The sequence below is a fragment of the Passer domesticus genome, chromosome 6 (genome assembly GCF_036417665.1).
Source record: "Passer domesticus isolate bPasDom1 chromosome 6, bPasDom1.hap1, whole genome shotgun sequence".
Taxonomy (NCBI): Eukaryota; Metazoa; Chordata; class Aves; order Passeriformes; family Passeridae; genus Passer; species Passer domesticus.
The window spans coordinates 40,610,811-40,633,268 of NC_087479.1; the positions used below are offsets into that span (position 1 = coordinate 40,610,811).

At 45.7% G+C, this 22,458-nt stretch overlaps 1 protein-coding gene across 2 annotated transcripts in view; it reads right to left on the reverse strand.

The window, feature by feature from the left end:
• Positions 1-1,435: 1,435 nt before the first annotated feature.
• CD82 (CD82 molecule) overlaps positions 1,436-22,458 on the reverse strand; it is a 38,974-nt gene continuing 17,951 nt past the window's right edge. For both annotated transcript variants that reach the window (XM_064424934.1, XM_064424933.1), the window contains exons 2-9: positions 20,915-20,996; positions 15,729-15,801; positions 12,307-12,431; positions 11,089-11,163; positions 6,315-6,422; positions 4,427-4,618; positions 4,039-4,122; positions 1,436-3,548 (exon numbers count right to left, since the gene is read on the reverse strand). In XM_064424934.1, coding sequence (XP_064281004.1) covers positions 3,471-3,548; positions 4,039-4,122; positions 4,427-4,618; positions 6,315-6,422; positions 11,089-11,163; positions 12,307-12,431; positions 15,729-15,801; positions 20,915-20,977 — 798 coding nt within the window. In that variant the 5' untranslated portion in view covers positions 20,978-20,996 and the 3' untranslated portion in view covers positions 1,436-3,470. The remainder of the gene's footprint in view (positions 3,549-4,038; positions 4,123-4,426; positions 4,619-6,314; positions 6,423-11,088; positions 11,164-12,306; positions 12,432-15,728; positions 15,802-20,914; positions 20,997-22,458) is intronic.

Here is a 22,458-nt window from a genome sequence, read left to right on the forward strand (position 1 = left end):
ATTATCCCTAAAAATGCCAAGCATGCAGCACAAATCATTTACGAGGAGAATACATCCGTAATTACAAGTTAATTTAGCTGCCCTGCTGCCAGGAGTAACTGGGAGCAGAAGGAAGAGATCAGTGTCCTCTTCTCATTCCCCCCGGACCAGCCCGGGCTGGGTTTTCTTGGTGGAACACCTCCCTCCAGTGGCCAAAGGCAAGTGGTTTCCACAGAGCTCGGGCAGCTGGGGACCCCAGTGGGGACAAGCAATTGTCCTCAAGTCCCCTACTTTCTCCTTCCAGCTCCACAACAGGCTGAATGGAAACCAGCAGCGTTCCCCACTAGGAGCCATCTGGTCAGGGCTGGCAGTTTTGCCAGCAAGTGTGGCCCTCTAAGTCCTGGGCCCCGGGAAAGCATTACCATCTGATAAAAGCAGGGTGCTCTGGGAAAGCAACCACAAAGGGGACACTCCATGTGACCAAGAACCAAGCTCTCCTCAAGCACAGCCCGGGGCAGCCTAAAGGAACAAGCTGTACTCACGGGTAGGACAGACCATGGCACACTGCTGTGGCTCCAGGATCCATTTAAGCCCCTCTTGCTCTGCACTCATCTGGTCAGGGCTCCTGAAATCTTGACTTTGACCAGTTGCCACCAGTGTTTGCTGGTAGCACCCCAGTACGTTCTCTGCAACCTCAAAACATGTATGAGGACTTAGGTCATACTTATTACTTCCTAAAGCTGTAAAATTCATTAGTACACCACCTTAGGTTCTTCTAAGCCATTTCAAATGTCCAGATGCACCTGCAGATGGTGCAGGATCTGAGGGAATTTTGAGATCTAGTTCATATCCACTTCTGAGCTGCTTAGCTGAGAAAAGCAAGATTTTATATAGCTGGTCTATCTACTTCTGAAGAGCTTTTTAGTCAAGGCCAGCATGTAGTGACAAACAATGAAAAATGGCCATCTAGGTTTCTTCCTTCTTACAGTGGCAGGACAGGGACTGAGGAATCCTACTGAAAGTGAGTAGGAAAAAAAGATATAGTAAGCTTGCAAGAGCTGTGTGCACCGTGGGCATAGCAGCAAGCTTGTATTTCATCAGAATTAGTCCCCAGGGCTTATGACTTCAAGCTGTGCAGACTGTGCAGATCTGAAGCAACATCTTCAAATACTTAGGAGATAGCAGGTAATTCAAGGAACTATCATTCAGTCAGCTCACCCTAAGACAAACATACTTCATAAAACAAGACAAAGTTTACTTAAGAATACAGCCCAGAAATATTGTCACCTCCCCCTGCTGGGCAGGATCTTTACAGCCCACACTGATCTCACACATGCGCATCAGATCTTTTGGTACTTTGAACAAACAAGATGTCAGTGATCTGCACAAAAAGCAGAAAGGGGTGGAGAGGAAGCAAGGGGAAAACACTTCAATACACAAGTCACAGGCAGAGATATATATTTTTTAGCAAAGTCTTTATTACAGAAATATTCACCCTCTAGACTTTTATATCTGTACATGCATTTCTTCCAGCAGGAAGATGTTGCTAAAAACAGACAAAAACAAAAAAGGAAATCCAGAATGGGCTCCTTTTTACTTGCTGCTCAGCATTGGCATCTGTAACCGAACAAGAATCTTACAAATAAGAACACATTAGAGAATAGACTTTGTGTTACAAAAGCTAGCAAGCTTTACTGCTAAAGGTGCCTTCTGCTATAGAAAAGGTCAGCTTGAAGGATCTGTGCAGGAAGGGGCAGATATCTCAGAATTGCAAAGCCTTATCAGACCTCCATAAAAACCAGTTGCCCAGTCATTCTCCCCAGTCACTGCTCTGTTCAAAGATGAGGACAGAGCAGGGACCCACTGCTGGGGACCCTGATCCCCTGCACCAGCCTTTCTCCCCAGAAGGAAAACCAAGTAGGTTTTACCAAGTAGGGTTATTACTACCTGCCCCTCCCCTGACAGGAGACAGTTCTGGAACCACCTCTGTAAGGCAAAGGCTCACTCACCAAGTACCTTGTAACAGGTCCCTGGCAAGGACCATCCACTTATCTCCCATCCAGCTTCCTGATGTCACAGTCATTGTACCAGGAAATCTGCTGTGCCCAAGACACTCCTAAAATGGAGGAATTGCACCCAGCTCTCTTATGTAAGCAGTTGGGGAAGTGTTTCTTGTGTATTTCCTACCTTCTTCTGGTCTACACCACTCCTTGCTGCTGACCACTGGCTCAACAGAACAGACAGCCCAGCCATAAGCACAGAAACCTGCAGCCTGCCCAACTGCAGAACCTGCCACTTATCTGCTGCAGTGCTGGCACTTGAGGCAGAACTCAGGATGCAGCCATGGCTCCAGAACACAGTGCAGTTAGAAGAATGGACAACCGAAATAAAAGCAACTTATTTTTGCATCCCAGCTACAGAAGCTATACTGGGCACTGATACCAGTGATATTCCCAATATACAGCATCAGCAATCCAGTCAGATCCCTCCATATTCATATCTAAATCCACAGCTAACAAATTTTATGTTCATAAAGGAGCAGGGGAAGAATCAAATTAATTGTAATCTCTATAAAGTTGGCAACCCAAGAATGCAAACAGCAGAGCCAGCCTGGGGCTGAGTCCACAGTATGCAGCAGTCTCTGAAGTAACCTCCAAGCTGACAGGAGCCAGCAAAGCAGAGCTAGGGGGAGAGGAAAAGATAGAGGCAAATGGGAGAAACACATAAGTGTCAAATCCAAAACCCAAGGGATCCATTCCAGAAGCAGCTGAGCACCACCACCACAATCTGCCAGGTCACACTATGAATAAATAGGTAGGCTTGGCTCCCTCCTGGTGGCTTCTCATCACACTCAAAGGGAAGAGCTCCACTGAAGGCAAGGCATAGCTGATTACAGAAACAGGAGAAGTGAGTGTGACAGTAGCACTCTGCATTTCACATGAGAACCTAGGCTGGAAGATGTATAGTAGGAGCTGAATCAGGTCAACTGCAAGCGAAGAGAAGGCCTATAAAGCATGACTAGTTACCACCACAAGTCAGTGAAGCTACCAAAGCACTGGAATCTCAACAGAATTCCTGGCTCATGGGACTTCAGGGGGGAAGTGAAAAGATGTGCAGAAGAGCAAGGGAGAGAAAAGTTATTGTATGTTAGGTCCAGTGGGTTGTAGAATGAAGATATGAATAGTATTGTTTAACATGGAGCAGGCAGCAAAAGCATTGTCCCCTCAGGTTAATTGGTGCCTCATGTGGCACGAGACAGTTTAAGTTCTGCTTCTTGAAGTAGAAATAATCCAGAGGCAGGATGCAGGTGGCCCAAGGGCCCTACTGCCAGAAGATCAGGCTGTGTTGCAGGTCTAATAGTTCTTAGCAGAGTGGTATCAGAAATGGGATGTCACAGAAATAATGGTCAATGGTTGGACAGTCTGGGTATGAGGCAGGAATGTTCTGTTTGCTCCTTTCTCTGTGGTGCCGTAGCTCTGGAGTCAGCCAGTTCAAGACTTGGGCACTTTGGTGTAGTCTTCGCTGTGTATGTTCTTGCAAAGTGAAATGGACAGTATCATCCCCAGCAGCTGGAATAAGTATGAAGAATGGGAACAAAATCAGCAACCAGACAGATAAGGTGGGAAGAACGGGTGATATGGGGGAGCAGAATACAGTGAACATCTTTTAGTGACACCATACAGAAGAACACAGTTAGTCTGCAAGGCAAATAACTGAAATGACAAAAAATTTGGCTTCATAAAGATGCAACTTAATCTGGAAACTATGTTATGGACTTTTTAAGACAACAAATGGGATTTCACTAAAGTAGGATTTTGCTTGCCTCAGTATTCTGGTTACAGAATTGCCAAAAGTCAGATACAGCAGGCAGAACCACAAGCAGACAAGGCTTCATTAGATTTTTGGTCCAATCAACAAAAGCCACAGTTCAGGCAGACACAACCAAGAACTAGAACTGCACTGCCATTAAACCAGGTGTCTATTACTTGAGAAAACAGCTTTGCCTTTAAAAAGTCTCCATGATAAGACAGTATAGGTTCATGTCAGGAAATTACTTACCTCTATAACAGCAACACCAGTGCAAACCCCAAGAATGATACCAAGGTTGTCCTTCAGCCACTCCTCTACACCATCCATGCATCCCTGTAGAGAAAACACAGCCGCAAAGTAGAGAAGCATGGATCTAAATATTTCAAATCTGGATCTAAATATCTCAAATCATAGCATATCTTTGCATGCAGGAATTACCCCAGCTACATGCTACACCACGTTTCATGGAAGCTTTTGCAGAAAAGGGCAAGATCCCTGTGACCCTATCCCTCCTTGCCCCAAATTCCACAGGTACTTCAAGCAATAAGGACATGAAAGAAATGCTCTAAATTTTATGGGGAACAAAGACAAGACAGCCTCCATGGAAGCTTCACAGGGCCCAGACATACTCACTCACCTGCTCATGAACAGGCCAGTCAGCATATGTTGCAGTGCCATTGAGAGGGTCTTCCAGACTACAGAAACCTCTTCCTTCCACTAAGTCCTTAGATCTATTGGAGCAGGAGCACGGATACTCAGTATTGCTTTTGTTCCTAATAATCTCATTATTTTCCCATTCCTTTGCTCCAGTCCAGCCACAGCAGGCAATCTAATAACGAGAGAGAGATCATTACAGTCTTACACGTTGCACTGGCAAGATAACTGCACATTACAATAGGCACGTAGAAGTACTCAGGAGCTCTCCATGCAACACCAGTCAGGCCATGCAGTTTGCATGAGTTAGCTGCACTGAACACCACCCTGGTTACTTTTGCATAGAGCTGTCCAGAACACAGGGACATTACTTCCAGCTAAAGAGCCACTCTGCTAGCAAAACAAGAGTTCAAGGGCCCCGGTCTCAGTGGTGGCCCTGGGGCAGCAGCAGCCACCACACGATGGCGTCCCCATGCCACCAAGCCCCGGCACATCACGGCACACCAGCGCCCGCCTGGGCGCAGCACGGACCAGCTGGAACTGCGAGAGGAAAACTTTCCATCCAAAGAAACATTTACATTCCTACAGGGCCACGTGATGAAACCGTGCTTGCTGAAGGGAAAAGCACACCGGGAAGTCTAGCAAGGAGTAAGATCCTAAGCATGGATGCCAGTGCTTGCCCAGTGGTACAGAGCAGAAAGGCTGTCTGTGTCAAGGTACAAGTTTTGGGAAAAGCCTTCTTTGCTTGGAAAGGAAAACTAATGTTTCTGCTACAACAGACATGAGACACAAACAGCTGAACATCCACATCAGGACAAGCATTTGGTTTCCAAAAGAGTGCTGCGAAGACACAGCTTCCAGAAGGAACTACATCTCCCTCACAAGAGGTTTGGACTTAAACTCCCAGTTTACAGAACCCCACACCCTTTCAAATGCTAACTCCAGTGTGTGGACGAAGTAGACTCTTTTAACACTCAAATTCTCCATCTCTGCAAAACCTTTTTCTTCTGCTCCTACATAAAAGAAGGGCTCAAGCAGTAGCCTCTTTCCACATAGAATCAGGCTTTTCTTGAGTTCACTACCAAGGAGTTGCAAGTACAGTGAAAAAACATACATAAATCATTCTCCTAGGAGGAGAAATACTGCAGGTCAGTGTTTTGCAGACCAAAGAACAGACAGAAGACAAATGCTGTTACTTGTACTTACTACACACCAGTCCCATGCTGGCTGTGTATTTAACTACACCAGCCAGCCAGCTCTCAAGCTTGTGGTTTGGCAGTAAACAGCTGTCATGACTCCAGTGTGCTTGAATACCCTCTAGCTGCTCAAAAGCTGACCCTGATGCTAAAACAGAAACCATGGGCAGTTGGATGGCTCCCAAGAACGCTGATACTTGCAGAAGAACCAGCACAATAAGCAAGCAACATGCACCAAGTAGTAAGGCAGGTGGTGCTGCTGACTTGCCTGGCAATAAACTAGGGATTTTTTGCTATAAAAATCATGTGCAAAATGTTTTTCACACATGTTAGTATTCAGGAGTCCCAGCAGACAAAGAGAAGGGTTAGAGTGCCATATAATAGGCTGAATACATTAGGCCATGCAGCCAACACTAGCTAGCTCTAACACCCAGCAGGCAAGAATGGTTCAGGGTCTGACACAGAAGCAGCAAGCAGGACCATTTTCTAGTCTGCAAGCACCAAACCTCACAGGCCACTTTGTAGATCAGTCAGATCAATGTGCAATAGTTGTTTCTCTGTCCTCAACCTTCTTTTAAAGGTTTTAAAGGTTCAAAAATTAAAGGTTTTTAAATTTTTAAATTGCCTGCACTGACAAATAGCATCATCTACGTCTTGTTGCACGCCAGGACTCACCTGTGTCTGCACATAGTCCCATGCATCTTGCAAGTTCCTCTTATCTTCATCCGAAGGGTCATACTTTTCAATCAGATCTACAACTATGTCAGACAACTCAACTTTCAACTGGCAAGAAAAAAAGAGGCAGGAGAGTTAGACATCAATTCTTGTAGCTTTTTCTTTGGTGTTTCAGATACATATATAAAGCTACAGTCACTCATAAAAGCTGACTGCAAATAGTTGACAAGTACAGATAAGGGCAGCAGCTTTGCTGCTGTAACAGCCAAAGCACCAGCAAGTCCTTGCCTGGACACGGGGAAAGCCTACAAACCAGATGAGCAGTAAGGAAACAGATAGGGTATGGTTATCCTGCTAAGACACAGGCTGAACAACTAACTGCCTGTCCTAGACAAGACAGATGTGCAAGTGCAAGCTGAAGGACAACACTGCCTTAAGGACTCACAGGTTATGTGTTTTTAACTTTGTACTGCAGCAAGACCCTAGTCCAGGATCTCTGCCACTGCAGTTCATCTCAGCTGCTCAGGGAAGGTGTAAGCCACTCTGCTCATGAATACAGACAGATTTTCTGATACACAGCTGATGGAAACTTGCCTTTTTCACAAGGTGTTGATCTACCTCTCCTCAAACTCCCACAAGTGCTGTTTCTATATTAAGACAGGAAGTATTACAACTACCCAAACTGCTCATTAACAGTCTTATCACAAAGTTCAGGTGTATCAAATCATCCCTTCACCACCATTCCTTTCCCAGAGATATTTACAACACCCTTCAGTTTGATGAGAGGTGCAAGCTACCACCTGGCAGACTCCTTCACCTTCTTCCTCCCACCTCCTTCCAAAGCTTGTCTTAACCAGCCTGTACATGAGGACTACTAAGGAGAGACCCAGATGCACAAGAGATTGGAGAAAAGTGCCATTAGACTGCCTGAGGGATAGGACAGAGTTACATCAGCCTAAGCACCAGGATGTTCCCATCCCACATATTACCTTTTCAACTGTGGTGTTACAGCATATTTCAAATCAGTGGAAATGGGTATTCTCTTTTCCTCTACTATCAAGCATTTTCAATGTCCATGGCAAATACCAGGACACTCAGCAAGAGGAAGCACTGCCTACTGTTGAGAGAAGCTTCTCTACATCAGCAACTCCTCTTCCTAGGAAAACTGCAGCTCAGTTCACTGGGATCAGCTATGTCAGGCCAGACAGATGGGAGCTGCATGATCTTTCTTCTCATGATGTCTACCTCTTCCCCTTTTAATTACTTCACTTCCCCTTTTCCTTCCCTTCAAATCAAGGCAACCTGACCTGGTTCTCACTAATGAGATTGGCCGTGGCTGCTGCCATAAGCCTTATCAGTTACTGAACCTCTGAGCTCCCACCCCGACCCCTCCTGCACACGGCTGCTCCACATGCAGAGGGAGGCAAGGAGAGCTGGGCTTGTTTTCCTACCCTGGGCCAACCTAGCCCCTTAGCTATTGGGTCAGATGGAGCCTACTGCCACTTCTGCAACAATCCCAGGATCCCACCACAAGCAGACAGGACGTGAACCTGATGTTCCCAACCACAGCTACATAGGGAAGCTGTATGTTTGCTTTGCCCTTACTCTTACAAAAGAGCAGGCAAGAAGTCCTGCAAACAGCTCTTGTTTCAAAAAGTGAGGGATTTCAAATTAAAGAAAAAAAAAATCAGGCATTCCTAGGTGTTTTAACAAGCAATCTGAGAGAAGGGGAATATTGTGCAAACAGTGGCACAGTTCTGGAGCCACACAGGCAGCTTGCTTGTGGGTTTAACCCATAGGGCAGCCCAAAGGGAAAACACAGGCATCTGCAGCTGTTCACCCTTAAGCACCTGGCAGAGGAAAACCGAAAGAGCAACAAGCTAGAAAGGCACATAGGCTTTCAACATCCTCACCATCTTCACCCATTTAAAGCTATTAGGACTTAGCACTGTGTGAGAGATGAATGCTTCAGGAAATGGCTACCCTTGCTTTTGGGGCTTCTTGCTCCTTCCCAGCTCTAGCAAGCCCAGTGTCCAAAGGCACAATCCCACCACCTCAAAGCAGGGGCACTTAGATCCTGGGCACCAAAGCCACAGCTCACTGCCAGAAAGCAGCAAGGCTGTCAGTCTCCCCCAGCACATGGGCTACTGAAGAGGGAAATGGGGTAAAATGAATGCCAGAGGCAATACCAGGTCTTTGATCACACAATGGATTGTGCAGGCTTCTTCCCCTATCAGACACTGACAGTCATCTATCCTGTCCCTGTCGATACAAGCTAGCTCCTTCCCTCAGCACTTATTAGCATCTAGCCTGCACACAAAAGCAGGCTCAAAAAACAGAAAGGAGCACTCCTCTGCCTTGTTACTTCAGATTCTGAAACTCATGCATAGTCCATAGCCCCAGACAAGTCACTGCATGCAATCACTCAGGCCTGTTTGCTGCAAACAATAGCTAGCAAGCTGGGCTATTCCCAAAACACCACCATTCTCCTTTACTCAAGGCACTCAGAGCCAAGCTGCACAGAACTGTGTGAACCAGGCCAAGAGAAAACTTTTCCAGGCTCTCACACATTTAGGGGCTTGTGATGTAGGTGATAGCAACTTTCAGTTAACAAAGCAGAATATAATTTGCAGCATTTGGGATGTTACTATGTTGTTGTCCATAAAAAAAAAAACCCACCCCACAGTTTCAGTCACCAGCAAGTGTAGGGAAACAAATATTGTTTTAATATTGCTTTCCAAAAGTACTGGGCAATTCCGGTCTGACGGGGCATTCCTCTAACAATGCCCATGGGAGAGGCAAAGCAGCAGCCTTCCTGTCAGAGGCTCAGCCTTTTACAGTTACACGAACTCTATTTCAGTATACTTTCATTTGTCAGTGTGGGGGAGGATATTGACACCAAAAAGAAACAGATATGCCAACAGTAACTTCAAGTGAATCAACAGAAAAAAACACTTCAGTTACAAGTGAAGGAGTGAGTATCACCTTGCTACATTCTGGATCCAAAATCTCTTCCTTCACCCTTCTTGTTCCTTGTTTTATATCTAACCAAGTTCCTGAAGTCAGAAAGAAAGAAACACAACAGATATATCTAGGGACTGGCTGTTGAGCAGTTTCAGTGTGCCTCACTGAGCTCCAAGCTGCCCTGGGATGACGTACAGCCAGCGAAGCAGAGCGACTTGCACAGCAGCACTGAAGCGCAGCCCCAAACCACTGCGCTGGAGGCTTCAGCCAAGACCTTCCTCAAGCAGTTTTTCTTAGTGCTCTAGGCAGGTACTTTGGAGGATCCCTGAAAAGAGAATGGCTCTAGAAGAGCTTTTCCATTAATTTTGTTCATTAGGGACTGAACAGGAGCATCTGTTCAAAGCCCAGCTTCCCTGACCATTCTCCCAGATCTGTAAAAGTGATGATCTCAGTCACTCCAACAGCTGTGCAAAACAACCCCCAGCACTTTTAAACTCTCCCTGGTCTGATGAGGTTTAAATGAAGAGCTACAGCTTAGAAGTTGGAGTTTTCTAGAGTAGGTTGGCAGATGGAGGAGAAATGCCAACAAAGGTAGAGAATTTCCTGGTTTGAAGTCACATTTCCCCACTGCAGGGGAATGCCCATCCCCACACCTCCATATCTGCATTAGTCAGAGTTGTTTGTTGAGAGTTATCTTTACACACCAGTTTTAGTCACAGTTTTAGTTTCTCCTTCAGCTTCTGCCAGCCCAGAGAGCAAGCTACAGTCACACCACATTTGGCAAGGAACCCAGCCAACAGCTGCTCAGTTACCACAGTACAAAGCTTACATCAGTTATGCTGGTGGCAGGAACCTTCCTCCTGACCCAAACTTCTCCACCAGGCCCCATCCATAACTTCCTCAACTGTTCTGCTTTCTGTAGCCATCTAGCTAAAGGGTTGGCTCAGGAGAGGCAAGCACAGCCATACAGTGGTGCATACAGCTATGCAGTAAAGGACAGGGTTACTTACAACTTGTACCAGAAGCCAGTAGTGACCCCACAGCTATAACTTGTTTCCACTGCATAAACATGGCTCCCAGTTTAGCTCTCAAGTAGCTGACGGCCTCATCAGGCACTGCCTTGGCCAGGGAGCCTATACCCATGATGGATTGTTGCAATGCTTAGGTAGCTCAAAAACAGGTAGTTCCCTTTTACACTACTAAGCATACTGGAGCTCTAGAAGCACTGTGAAACTGCCTTCCTGACAAAGAGATCCACTTCAAAATATTAAACTACTTGGCTTTAAACTCCAGCTGTAGAACAGGAACCATCAGATATTTGGGTTTGCTTCTGTGGAAACAGGACAGCTCTTCCAAGAATAGTTCTACCCACAGATGCAGAAAGACAGAACAAGATGGCACAAGGAGGAAGACCAGTCAAAAAAGTGCCCAGGCTGGTAACTCCTCAAGGCACCAGCGATGGCAACATGGTAGTAACCACTGCTACTACATGCCCAAATAGTTGTCTACAGCAGGATCAAGAGGAGGTGTGGTCTAAAGCATTTTAGGACTTCTGGTTTTTTTTCCACTCTTCCCACTACCCAAAAATAAAACCTGCATATCAAATAAAGCTTCATAATCCTTGAGAAAGCAGCACTATCGAGGCAGATACACAAAAATCAAACAGCAAAACTATTGAGCTGGGGTAGAGAAAAGGAGAATCCAGTTATGCCTCCTAACAGGATAGCCCAGTTCGGAAGAAAGAATTTCTAGGTATCACTCTTCTCCTAAGCCAAGACCACGGAAAAGATGCACGGTAATAAAGACCTACCGTTTCTTTCTGGAAGTAGATGACCAGTGCAGCAGCAATCTGAGCTAAGAGGATTATCATCAGGCAGGTGAAGTACTGCAAACAAAAAACAATATGTGATCATTGTTGGTCTTTCAAAAGGTCTGAATATAAAAGTTAATAAAACTCTCATATACAAGAGAAATCACAGCATGAGCTAATGTCTTTTTGCCCGCAGACAAACTCTGCTATCAACAATGCTTTCCCAGGAAAGGGCTGGAGCCAACATCAGACCAGTGCAGTTCAGCACTTCTCCCATTAGGCCAACAGAAAGCCTTCAGGAAGGAAAGGGTTTACATGCACTCTCTGGATGTGTCATCTCAACTGGGACTCTCTCTCCCACAGCCAACTCCTTTTGCAGACCATTCCAGCCTCAATCAATCAGCTGGACTCTGCCTACCTCGAGCCTCAACAGAAAAAAAGAGTCAATTTTACAAGCCTAATTTGTTAATGTGCTTTTTTAAAAAAATCAATTACCCTTTAAAAAATGCTATTTTATTTGTTTGAGGATCTAAATTTAAGATCCACCAGCAAACTGCTGAGGTTGCTTTTAAATGGTAGCAGCTACTATTGCTAGACAAGGAGATGCTGCTAATACCAGGACACACAGTACGTGCCATGCTTGGTTTCCAACACATATGTGCTCTGAATAAGATAGAGTCATGTAGCAGGCTGAGGTGTATGAAGCTGGTGTCATCTCACCTATCATGGACAGAAAGCTTCCTATAGATGAACTGCTTGAAGAGAGGCCCTGACATACAGGATATTCCTAATAGGGTCTCTCTCGACTCTTGCACTTTCCACAGATGTCACATAACAGGACACTGTCACTCTTCCTCTTTTCTTTCACTGCCCTTGGAACTTGCTCTTCCACCACTGAGAGCACAGTACCAACTGGGAAGTCAGGATGAGGGGGACAGGGTACACTTCTCAGCTGGCAGTCCTCAACCCACTGTGTGCAAGTGTCAGTGACATCCTCTCCCATTCACAGTTCTGAGCTTATTATCAGTAATGTCTGAGGAGCTCTGCTGCAGCCTGCTGACTGCTGGAGAATTTAATGAGTGCAAATTAAGAACTAGACCTAAATTGACCTAGCAGAAATAATATCCCCAGGAGACTGAAGGCCCATCTACAATGCAACAGATATTTTGCAGGAGATGTATTAAAGGCTGGCTCTAAAACAGGCATGAATACTCTCACCAGACCCAAGAGACATCGGATTTCATTGACAGCTCCAAGACAGCCCAGGAAGCCCATCAGCATGGTAAGTGCCCCAACACCGATGAGGATGTATGCACCAGTCTTCAGGGAGGGAGATGACATCTCTGTAGGAGCCAGGAGAGGGAACAACATTAGCTATTGACAAAAAAATATGCCTGCCATCACCATTTATAGAACTGCATCTATATCTACTGATAACTGTCTTTGTCTGCTCCAAACAGACTGCACAGATGTGTGCTGAACACGGTGACAGACAGATGCTTCTGGCTGTCTTTTGATGAAAGTAGACCTAAAAGCCATCCTGCAGGTCTCCAGAGTACGGAATACTCAAGGTCACTCCAAACAAATGAACCTTGTTTGGAGAAAATTATCTCCTTACTGGAATTTTACTCCCTCATGAATTTACTTCAAGTAACAGTAACAAAGATGATCTACTCCATAACTACTGTCCATTTGCTTTAGTTCCCTTTGCAATCTTCAGGGAAGCTTTCTTCCAAGTCCTAAACCCCATTTTTGGATAGTCTTTTCACTTTGAAGCACTATTTCTTGTTGTAGCCATTCTGTTTTCACTTATCCACTTCAGTCAACACTGGGACAAACTCGCTCTTAGAGTGAAACATGCAACAAGCTGCAGCTAGTACTGAGCACAGATGATGTGACAGGTTACTCAGCAAGTCTGGGTTGAATGGCTTGTGGCCAGGCACTTACCACAGGCTGTTGCAGCACCTGTGCACAACACCCTACAAACAGATGCTATTCCAGGATCAAAACAGATATAATACCCAAATTAGCTACTTTTACAAATCCTCCTAGATATCCCCTGCTATTGTTTCTAACGTCTGTACTTCTGAATGCTCAGTGGTTTTTCAACCAAGTTTAGGTCAGATGATTTCAGATTATGCTGGTGATGTCAGCCCTCTCCCCTCAGCATTTAGTACTGCAAGCAACAGAAGAAAAACTCTTACATTTGAGCTGGTCAGCTGACTATTTCTTGCAGACTATTTCTTGCATTACAGCACAAAAGTTGAAGTAATACTCTGTCTAAAAACAGTAACTAGAAACCTCATTTATCATTAAGAGACATTCCTATATCTGCAAGCTACAGAGTACAGGGGAATTCTGGATGTCCAGTGACTAATGAAAATAACATTTTTAGAGCTCAGCATTTAGTTTCCTGAGCTAAGGAAGTCTCAAGAGGCAAACTTCCTCTGAGCTTCCCCTGAAATATGTTAAAGGAGGATAATCAAGCCCCAACTGATACTCTCCCCGCTAATATATACTTCCCCCTGCTTCTGATACCTGGCACAAGCTACCAGCTTCCAAACTTTTTTTTCCCTAAAACATGCTGAAGAGAAGAAAGTTCAGTTATCAAGAAGTGAAGCAGATCCATTTGCCACACAGGTCACTTCAGCCAGCTCTCCCTGACTGGACACGTGCCACAAACCCCAGGATCCTGCTTCCTCACCAGTCCTGTGACTCTTGCTGTGCGGGTTACCTGCTGCTACGGCAAAGCATTTACTGAAGCAGCAGCCTTACAGGAGTGGCCTTCACAATCTACCCCATTCCTTCCCTCAAAATCAGCTCAGCTACCATGCAAGTCAGTGTTCAAGTTGCAGCACGTCCACAGCACTAGAAAGCAGTTGCTTTGTCAAATTCCCATCAGAAGAAAGAAAAAGGTACTTTCAACTCAAAAACCCCTTGAAGAACTGATAGTGTCAGGGGACAAGAGCCACACTTGCAGTTCTCATCTGCAATAGTCTTGTCTTGCAAGAGAAGGCTCTGAGGACATTCAACTCCTGCCTGTTTGCCATCACTCCGTGTTTTCCCCTGCGCTGGGCAGGCAGCCAAGCAAGTACAACAGGCTCCTTTGGCAGCAGCTGGGTGCCCTCCCTGATGCCTAGGTTACTAAAGCAGAGGGAAAGAGGGGCAAGGCATGGGAAAGGAAGTGAGGGGGCAGGGAGAGAGCTGATACTGGAAATCTCCAGGAAGGAAACCAAATTCTTAAATGCTCTGTTAGCAGAGATTCCAAGTAAATGGGAAGAAACAGGGCCAAGATCAGGGACTTATCCCTCCACAAGTGGCTGTAACACCTGAGGGAATCAGCTGCTGACATAGGTACTAAGCACACCTCAGACTGTGAGTGGTACTGCAAACAGCCAGGCCATGATAAGCTCCATTTAGGCTGAGTGTACTGCTTGTGCTCATGCTCCCACTTTATTAATTAACACCCTTTGCTGTGCTTCTTGACCTTCTACTACTGCAGGAGCAGGCCCAATGCCACAGCACAAAAGCAGAGTAAGGAGCAGATCTGCATGTGTGGTATTAGCAAGGGTGTCTTCTCTATCCAGCACCTTTCAAGGCAGGTCAGAGTGCTCAGCAGGACTTGGGAGATAAAGCCCTTTCCAGAATCAGTGTAGCTGGGAACAGGGCTATGAATGCCATTAGTGTTCACTCCCCCCATGCAGGCAGCCCTCCTGCACTGTCTGAAGCTGGTGCCCAACTCAGCAATTCTAAAGGCAGTGACAACAAGTAACCAGAACCACCAAGCAGAAAAGTTTGAGGTGTTTCTAGGAAAGAGCTCAAAGGAAGCAGAGCTTGTGAAAGATGGAGCTGAGATACTCATTTGCTGAAAGTCCACTTACAGTCCTCTGAAGACCAGACTCTGCTAAGCCAGCTCAGTTTTTGGTTTTTGCAGAAAGCAGAGACTCAAGACTCAAGTCAAAGTTTGTGGCTGACTTTAGGGAAAGAATGCTAAGCTTCTTGCACAATACAGAACACCTCTGATGCCCAGGGTAAGTCTCATCAAGCGTAATCAAGAGTATGTTTTAGTAGTCAAAGCACTTCAAACACACACCCTCCAAACCTGCTTCCTCTACTGCTTAGCAACAAACATACCATCTCCTTTCACTGCAGATGAAGCATCAATAAAACCAGGTACTTACTTTCTTCGGCATTTAAAACATTTAAATTGAAATAGATCATTACAGAAAGAAAACAGTGGAGGACTCGCACAACGAAACTGCATTAAGACATTGGGGACCTTTGCACATTATGGTAATAAGGAAATCATTGTGAAAACACAGAGCATGTAGTGAAAATAGGATTAAATACTGGGCCCTGTGTTTAGGACAAAATATTTGGATTGTTGGTTGAAGAGGCAGTAGTCTCACTCAGTCTGACCGTGGTGTTTCAATCAACAAGACTAAGAGGAATGCTGTGTCTCCAGGGCTGCTCCCTTTCACCGTGTGCCTGATAACAATCCCATCTTGCTAAACAGCACGTTACTGCTCAGGCTACAGATCGTGCACAAAAGTACTGCTGTTCCTAGACAACACCATGGTCAAACACAGCCCCAGAACAGAGACAATTTAGAAAAAGAAGATTAAAAAACACAGTCTTACGGAGAACTGCAATGAAACTCGTTTTGTCGGCCAGAATCCATATTCCAAATCCCAGGATCACAGCACCCAGAATCTGAAAGAGCAAGAACAAAACATACACCATTTTGTGTAAGTTATAAGCTTAGATTAATAAGAGGAGGCAGTCACTATTATCCACACTTCCAGTTTAAAAACAATCATTCCTTGGCTGTTCCCACCCATCTCCCCTATGGTACTCCTCCCAGGGTAAACAGGATTAGCACAACTCCAGGAAGAATGCCTCAGCCAACTGCAGTTTTTCACACAGTATTTTAATAGTACATAATGTTGTATAGGAGGACCATTCAAAATAGTCTGAGGAAGAGACACCCTGCTGCTAGAACATTGCTGTCAGAAGCAAAAGGTAAATGCATTGCTTCTTTGAAAAACCAAGGAAAGACAAACATTTTTTTTTTTTTTAATAGAGAAACCCAAGAGGCTTGGCCCCTACTTTCTGGTAGAATACCTGAGCCTCAGCAGAGCCAAGAATTTGGAAACATTAGCCATGGCCTCTGCCTTGCTCACCACACAGTCTTATGTAGGGCAAGGATTAGTAGAGCAACGCGTCCCTGTGAGGACTCAGCTGAATCCAGACACTGAAATCAGTAGCCAAGAAATGCTAAAATTCTCCTATCTCACTTTGAAAGGTGAGGGAAAGCATGCTCTGTTTTAGCCTTCATGTATCAGCAAGTCTTCAGGTTTGATAAGAAGCTGAAAATTGTGCTGTTCAGTCAAATAGGACTGGAAAACACTTGTGCAATGGTCCAAAACAGGCTTTGAAGAAACAAGGAATGGACAAGAACTGCAAGTGGATTGCAAGCAGCTGTTCTCACATCAGCAGGATTTCAAGATAGGATGAAGTGAAATAAACTAACAGGGCTAAAGAGAGATTGCAATTCTGTGCTTCATTAGATAATGTTTTAATACTTGGGAGACATGGGAAATGCCAAACCATCACCCAAAGCAAGCTGGCAGAGAGGGCTGTATGGACAGGCATTGGCTCCACACTTTGAAAGTTTACACTAAGCTTCAGCTGCTCATAAAAAGAAGCTTTTCTGAACAAAGATAAAGCCACAGTCTGAAACAAGCTGCTTGCAAGCTTTCCTGTCTTGGCAGAAGATGCATCGTGTAGTTAGCTCTGGAGACAGCATTAGAAAGTAATCAAGCAAGCTCCCACCTACAAAGCATACTGACTCAGCTACAGAAAGCATGTAGCTGCTGTACCCCAGAAAAAAAGAATTCCCCCTTGCCTTATGTCCCAACATGCTGCTTTTACAATGCTTAGTCTGCTGATCAAGCCAGAAAGGCCCCTTGAACATGCAACAGCTGGGACACCTAAAAATTCCTCTCAAACTTGGTAGTATCAAGAACTGTTGAATTGACAGTTTAAGACAGTCTCACATTTCAACTATAGCTTTAATAAACATTTGTTTTAACAAAGATGCAAACCGGGCTGTATGTGACATCCCTTTTGGCTCACTGACCCTGATATGTCACCTAAGTTTTGCTGTTGTTGACAAAACACAGAAGGGCTGCTGAGCAGAGTTCCTGAGAAGTTATTTGTTATGAGGTGCTCAGACTATCCAAGGCCTGTTTTCACTCTGATCTTTGCTCCAGTCCACAACTTGTGCATTTGCCAGGAGCTGCTATGGAAAACACTACAAGGGGAAGGCAGGGAGACAATAACTACAGGCAGGGAGAAAATACTGTCCCATTAACAAGAGTGTATTTACTTCCTATCAGGATAATATCTCTGCTCAGCATCTTCAGGAGTTTGCATTGTATAGCAAGGCTGCTTCTGCCACTGGCTGGGCTTCAGACCCTCCATAGAAGAAATCACATCTGCTTTCCATGGAGTTTAATTCCTCTGTTCCACTGCTTTAAACTCCTGAAGTGGGGAACAGATGTCTTCCCTCCTCCCTGGGGGGTGGAGGTTTCACACCCAGATTCAGCAAAATGTCCTGCTACACCCAAACCAGAAGGATACAGATCCCTCATTACAGGGTCAGCAGTTTCCCACAGAGAGGTAGTCAAGAGGGGCTTGGAAAAACCGAGCTGTGATGGAGCTGACTCATCTTGCTGGAAAGAGCAATTGGGGGTTCCCAGCTCTCCTTCCCCAGCGCTGCTTTCCTGCATGCTCAGATTGTGTGATGCAACACTAGAGCTGCCACAGGGGTCAACAGAAAGGCTCTACAACTCCAGGCTTTGCTTTAGGTAGCAGCCTTCTGCTGCATTTACAAAGGATTTTAGAAGCAGGAAAGACAGCTATATATTCCAAACAAATAGTTTCCAGAGACTGTTAAACTTGTCTTGCAGAGCTGTCTTCCCTTTAAGGAGAAGCATGTGCTGCAGCACGTGTCTGCTAGCCAAGAAGGCAGACGTGTTAAATTCTGATTAGGAAACTCAGATTATACTCCAAGCTTATCTGGTATCTTTTCTAGCAAGCAGGCAGGCAGCCCAAGTAACCTTCTTCCCTTCAACCAAAGCAGGTCAAACCCCTCCCTGAAGTAAATCTCCAATGCTGCAAAATACCACTAAGTCCCTGAACTACTTCAGCTACAGCAAGCGACCTTCTCGCAGACCTCGAGCTGTAGAGAAGTGCTATTTCAATGACTAACTTCTAAAAAGAGTCGCCAGCACCTCTCTAAAGGCTTCAATCATCAGCAAGGCTGAAGAGCACACTTTAGGGCTGGCCTGCACGGGGTGCAATCACATAGGCTCAGCTCAAGGTCCAGAGCAGACACAGGGCTCTGTCAGCACCCTTGGTGCTCACCTTTGCTCAAGCACCCTCCTCACAAAGCTCAGTAGCTTCAGGAAACCAGCACAAGGCATTCTGTGCTGAGAGCTCACAGCAACTCAATACAAGCAGTTTCTCTGCTAATTAATATAGCTCTATCACACTGTATAAGCTCAAAAAATCTGCAACTACCCTCCCCAATTCAGACCCTGAACAACAGTAATGGAAGAACATCTCAGGTCACCTACTTCCTATGAAATGGAGAGAGTAATGTATGCCACCTTCCCCAACATCTGGCACATGCAAAAAGCCTGCCCTCAGTCAAGACAGAAGCACTCCCAAAATCTTCACTCTAGAGAAGTGTCAAGCTGAGCCAGAACACAGTGGCTTTGGATACCTCACTTTGACAGAGCAGTCCGAGGGGAAGACAATGCCTGTGTTGCACAGCAGGGTTAAAGAGCTCATTTAAAGCAGCTTCTCCCTTTAGTCAGCACAGACCTTCTCACAATCCTATCCTAAAGTTCTTACTCTCCAGGTCCAGCTCAGTGAATCAGACCAGCTTTCCACAAGAGGGAGGGGGCTGAGTGCTACACCCAAGGAGTTGGCTTGGAGCAGGGCATGCACAGGACAAAGAACAGCTACTTCCAATCACTTGCCACCCAGACAGGAGTACTCAGCCTGGAGGTCTCCAGGACTCAGAGAGGGATTCAGCACCTGCCATCCTCACAGTCTTGCAAAATATAGGAAAGTGCAGCATGGATGTGGGTCAGCCCAACAAAGCAGTTCAACTCTGCCTCCTGAGACCATACCACTCCCCACAGGCTGCCTGCAGCCATGCCTGGCTCAGCAGAGCAGGGAGAGAAAGAAAACGTGGAATAGAGATGCCACAATGACCCTAGACAGCATACAGCAAACACAGTGACAGTGTTTTAAGGTACAGCAGTATTTCAGGCTGTCATCTTCCTCCTCTCTTATATGCTAGGCTGGCTTTCTTGAAGAGAACTTTCTCTACACAGAGATTAGCTAATGAACTCTGACCGAGGTTTGGGCATTAAGGAAAACTAGACAGTGGCCAGATACTGAGCTTCAGCAAGACTCAAACACTGTCTTAACAAATACAGCTCTGCTTCCCAGGGTAGACTGGCTGTTATATGCTGCTTAAAATTTATCATTTCTTCAAGAGAGGAGAGAGACTGAATGATGATATCTGTAGAGGAGTCCTGCACTAGTAGAAGGACAGGCCTGGACTCAGATGATTTTTTCCTATCTTTAAAGTGGACTAAATCATACTCAGGAAGACCTAGTGGCACTTGAAATACCTCTCCTCTCCCTCCTAAGAACCTTTCCCATAGATGCTCTGAGCACCCCTGACTTCAGACCATTAGACTGCAGTTACCTACTCTTGGAATGGAAGGAAACACAGAGAGCAAAGAGCAAGCACAGTAAGCCAAGGGAAACCAGATCCAGATGTGCCTCAAGTTCACCCTGTGTGCTACCAGCACAGGGCAGCCATGCAGGAAGCAGGAGTGAAACTGTGCACAGGGACAGAGACCAGAAAGCAGTGCTCACCTTATCATGATTCACTCCCCTCCCTTCTCTCCCAGCTTGACCCCTCCTTTTCCTTACACTCTGCACAAAGGATACCGATATGAGACAGGCTATTTTCTTGCTGACATGTGGAAAGCTGAAACCTTGCACTTCCCCACTACACCATTCCATTGCAAGAAGGTATCACTAACTGTACCATCGCTGCCCACAGGACATACAATATCCAGGCAGCAGAAAGATGCATGCAAGAATGTGTGTGGCCCTCCCAGACCCAATCTTTTCCAAAAGGAGTTAGTCTTTTGCTAAACTTCACACTTGAAAATAACTGCACCCAGTAGGCTGTTTTATTTCCCCAGACAAGCCTGTCCCAGTCTCCCTCACCTCCCAACTCCATTTCAAACAGGAGACTTGGACTAATTCATCTTGTCACAAATCAAAACCAGCCGTTGGGACTCAAACAAAATTAGAGTTGCTCTTTGAAGCCTGGCTGGCCTACTTAGGAGGGCACTGCCATTACTTGGCAGGTTTTGTAGCTTTGCTGCTCAGGGACAGTTCAGCTGCTGCTCCAGATGTGTCAGAGAAAGTAGTTACAACTACCCTCCTTCCAGAAAGGACCCATAGCTCCTGCTTTCCCTTCCCAATGCAGGAATAGAGCTGTGTGCACTGGAGGCAGCAGATGGCTGCTGGGAGTGGAGCTGCTTGGCATACCTGAGACAAACACAGGAGCTCTGACATCCCCCAAATTCAGGAGTCCCCTCCTTCCAAAACTCTGGCTATTTTATTTAATGAACACACTAGGCCAATACCCAGAAAAAAAAAACATCTTCTAGCTAACTTCGGTCCAGGCCTTCCTTCTTACTCCACAGATGCTCAAAATACTTACAAGGAAGAGGAGATTGAAAAGGAAGAGGAAGTACTTGGTGACTTTTAGGCAGCCAGACCCCATCTTCTTTCACTTACAGGACCTAAGGGGAAAGCAGAGAGACAAGGAGTTATGTTACACGCAGGTCCTCTGGGCAGCTTCAGAGCAACACCCTTACCCTGCGCAGAGCTCTGGGCTGTCTGGTGGACCTCAGAGCACATGCACAGACAGCACAGAATACCAGAGTTGCCTTTTCAGGACAGTAAAACAGGACACCAGCACCACACTACAGTCACTGCTGCCAAGATCTCCTGGAGAGTGACACAGAGCTATTAGCAGTTACAGAAGAGATCTAATCACAAATACACTGCTAATTCCATCACTATTTATATGGACTTTGCAATAGTAGCATCAATCAAAACACCAACCCTAGCTACTCCTTCTGGTGGTGAAAAGTGATGCAAGCTACTTTAATTCCTTGACAGCAGTAAAAGAGATGCATGGAGCTTCTGGAGCAACACAGATAATTAAAGGCAACAGAGACTATTAAGGGGATGGAGCACCTCTCTTATAAAGACAGGCTGTGAGAGCAAGACCTGCTCAGCCTAGAGAAGAGTTGACTGAGAGGGGACCTCATCAGTATCTGAAGGTAGGGTGTCAGAGGATGAACCAGGCTCTGCTCGGTGGTGCCAAGTAACAGGACACCAGGCAACAGGCAGAAACTGATGCACAGGAAGTTCCACCTGAATATGAGGAAGAACAATTTTGCTGTGCATGTGACCATACACCAGAACAGATTGCCCGGGGAGGGTGTGGAGTTTCCCTCAACGGAGATGTTCAAGAACCATCTGGATACGATCCTGTGCCGTATGCTCTCGGATGACCCTGCTTGAACAGGGAGGTTGGACCGGATGAACACAGCAGTCCCTTCCAACCATTCTGTGATTCTGTCAGCTTTCCTGCTTCTCCTTCCTGGCCCAGAATCAGTTGCTTCCCACATAAACAATGGAGAACTTTTAAGTTCCTTAAAATTTGCTCTACCCAGCTCCTTGCTCCAAACACACCATGTCACTTTAAGAATCACCAGCCAGAGGAAGAGCAATATCAAGCTGGGATCACAGCCCTAAGAGAGAGCAAGGTCAGCAAGGTTCTCTGCTGTCAGCCTCGGTGTACCAGGGATCACCAGAGCCCAGTCCATTCTTTTGTTCCAATCAAAGGCTTTCGCTTAATCCTATTAAATATTTAGGTTAACTCTGGAGCTAAACTGGTATGTGGCCTTGTTGTAACTGGCTAGCCTTCACAACAAGCAATGGTCACTCTCAAACTACCAAGAGAGAACACAAGACTGAACTTTGTGGCTCAAGCTGCTGCTCTAACTTCAGGGAATGCCATGGCTAGAGACCGTGCTAAGCTCATCACTGCACAGCACCTAGCAAGATGTTATTGAGATGGGAAGCAGAAGAGATATAAAATGTCAGCCAGCTGTGCTGCAGGCTGGTCTCAAATCTCGTCTGTATAGCAGTCATTGCACCTAAGGAGCTCTTACTGCACAGCCAAGTTAGCAA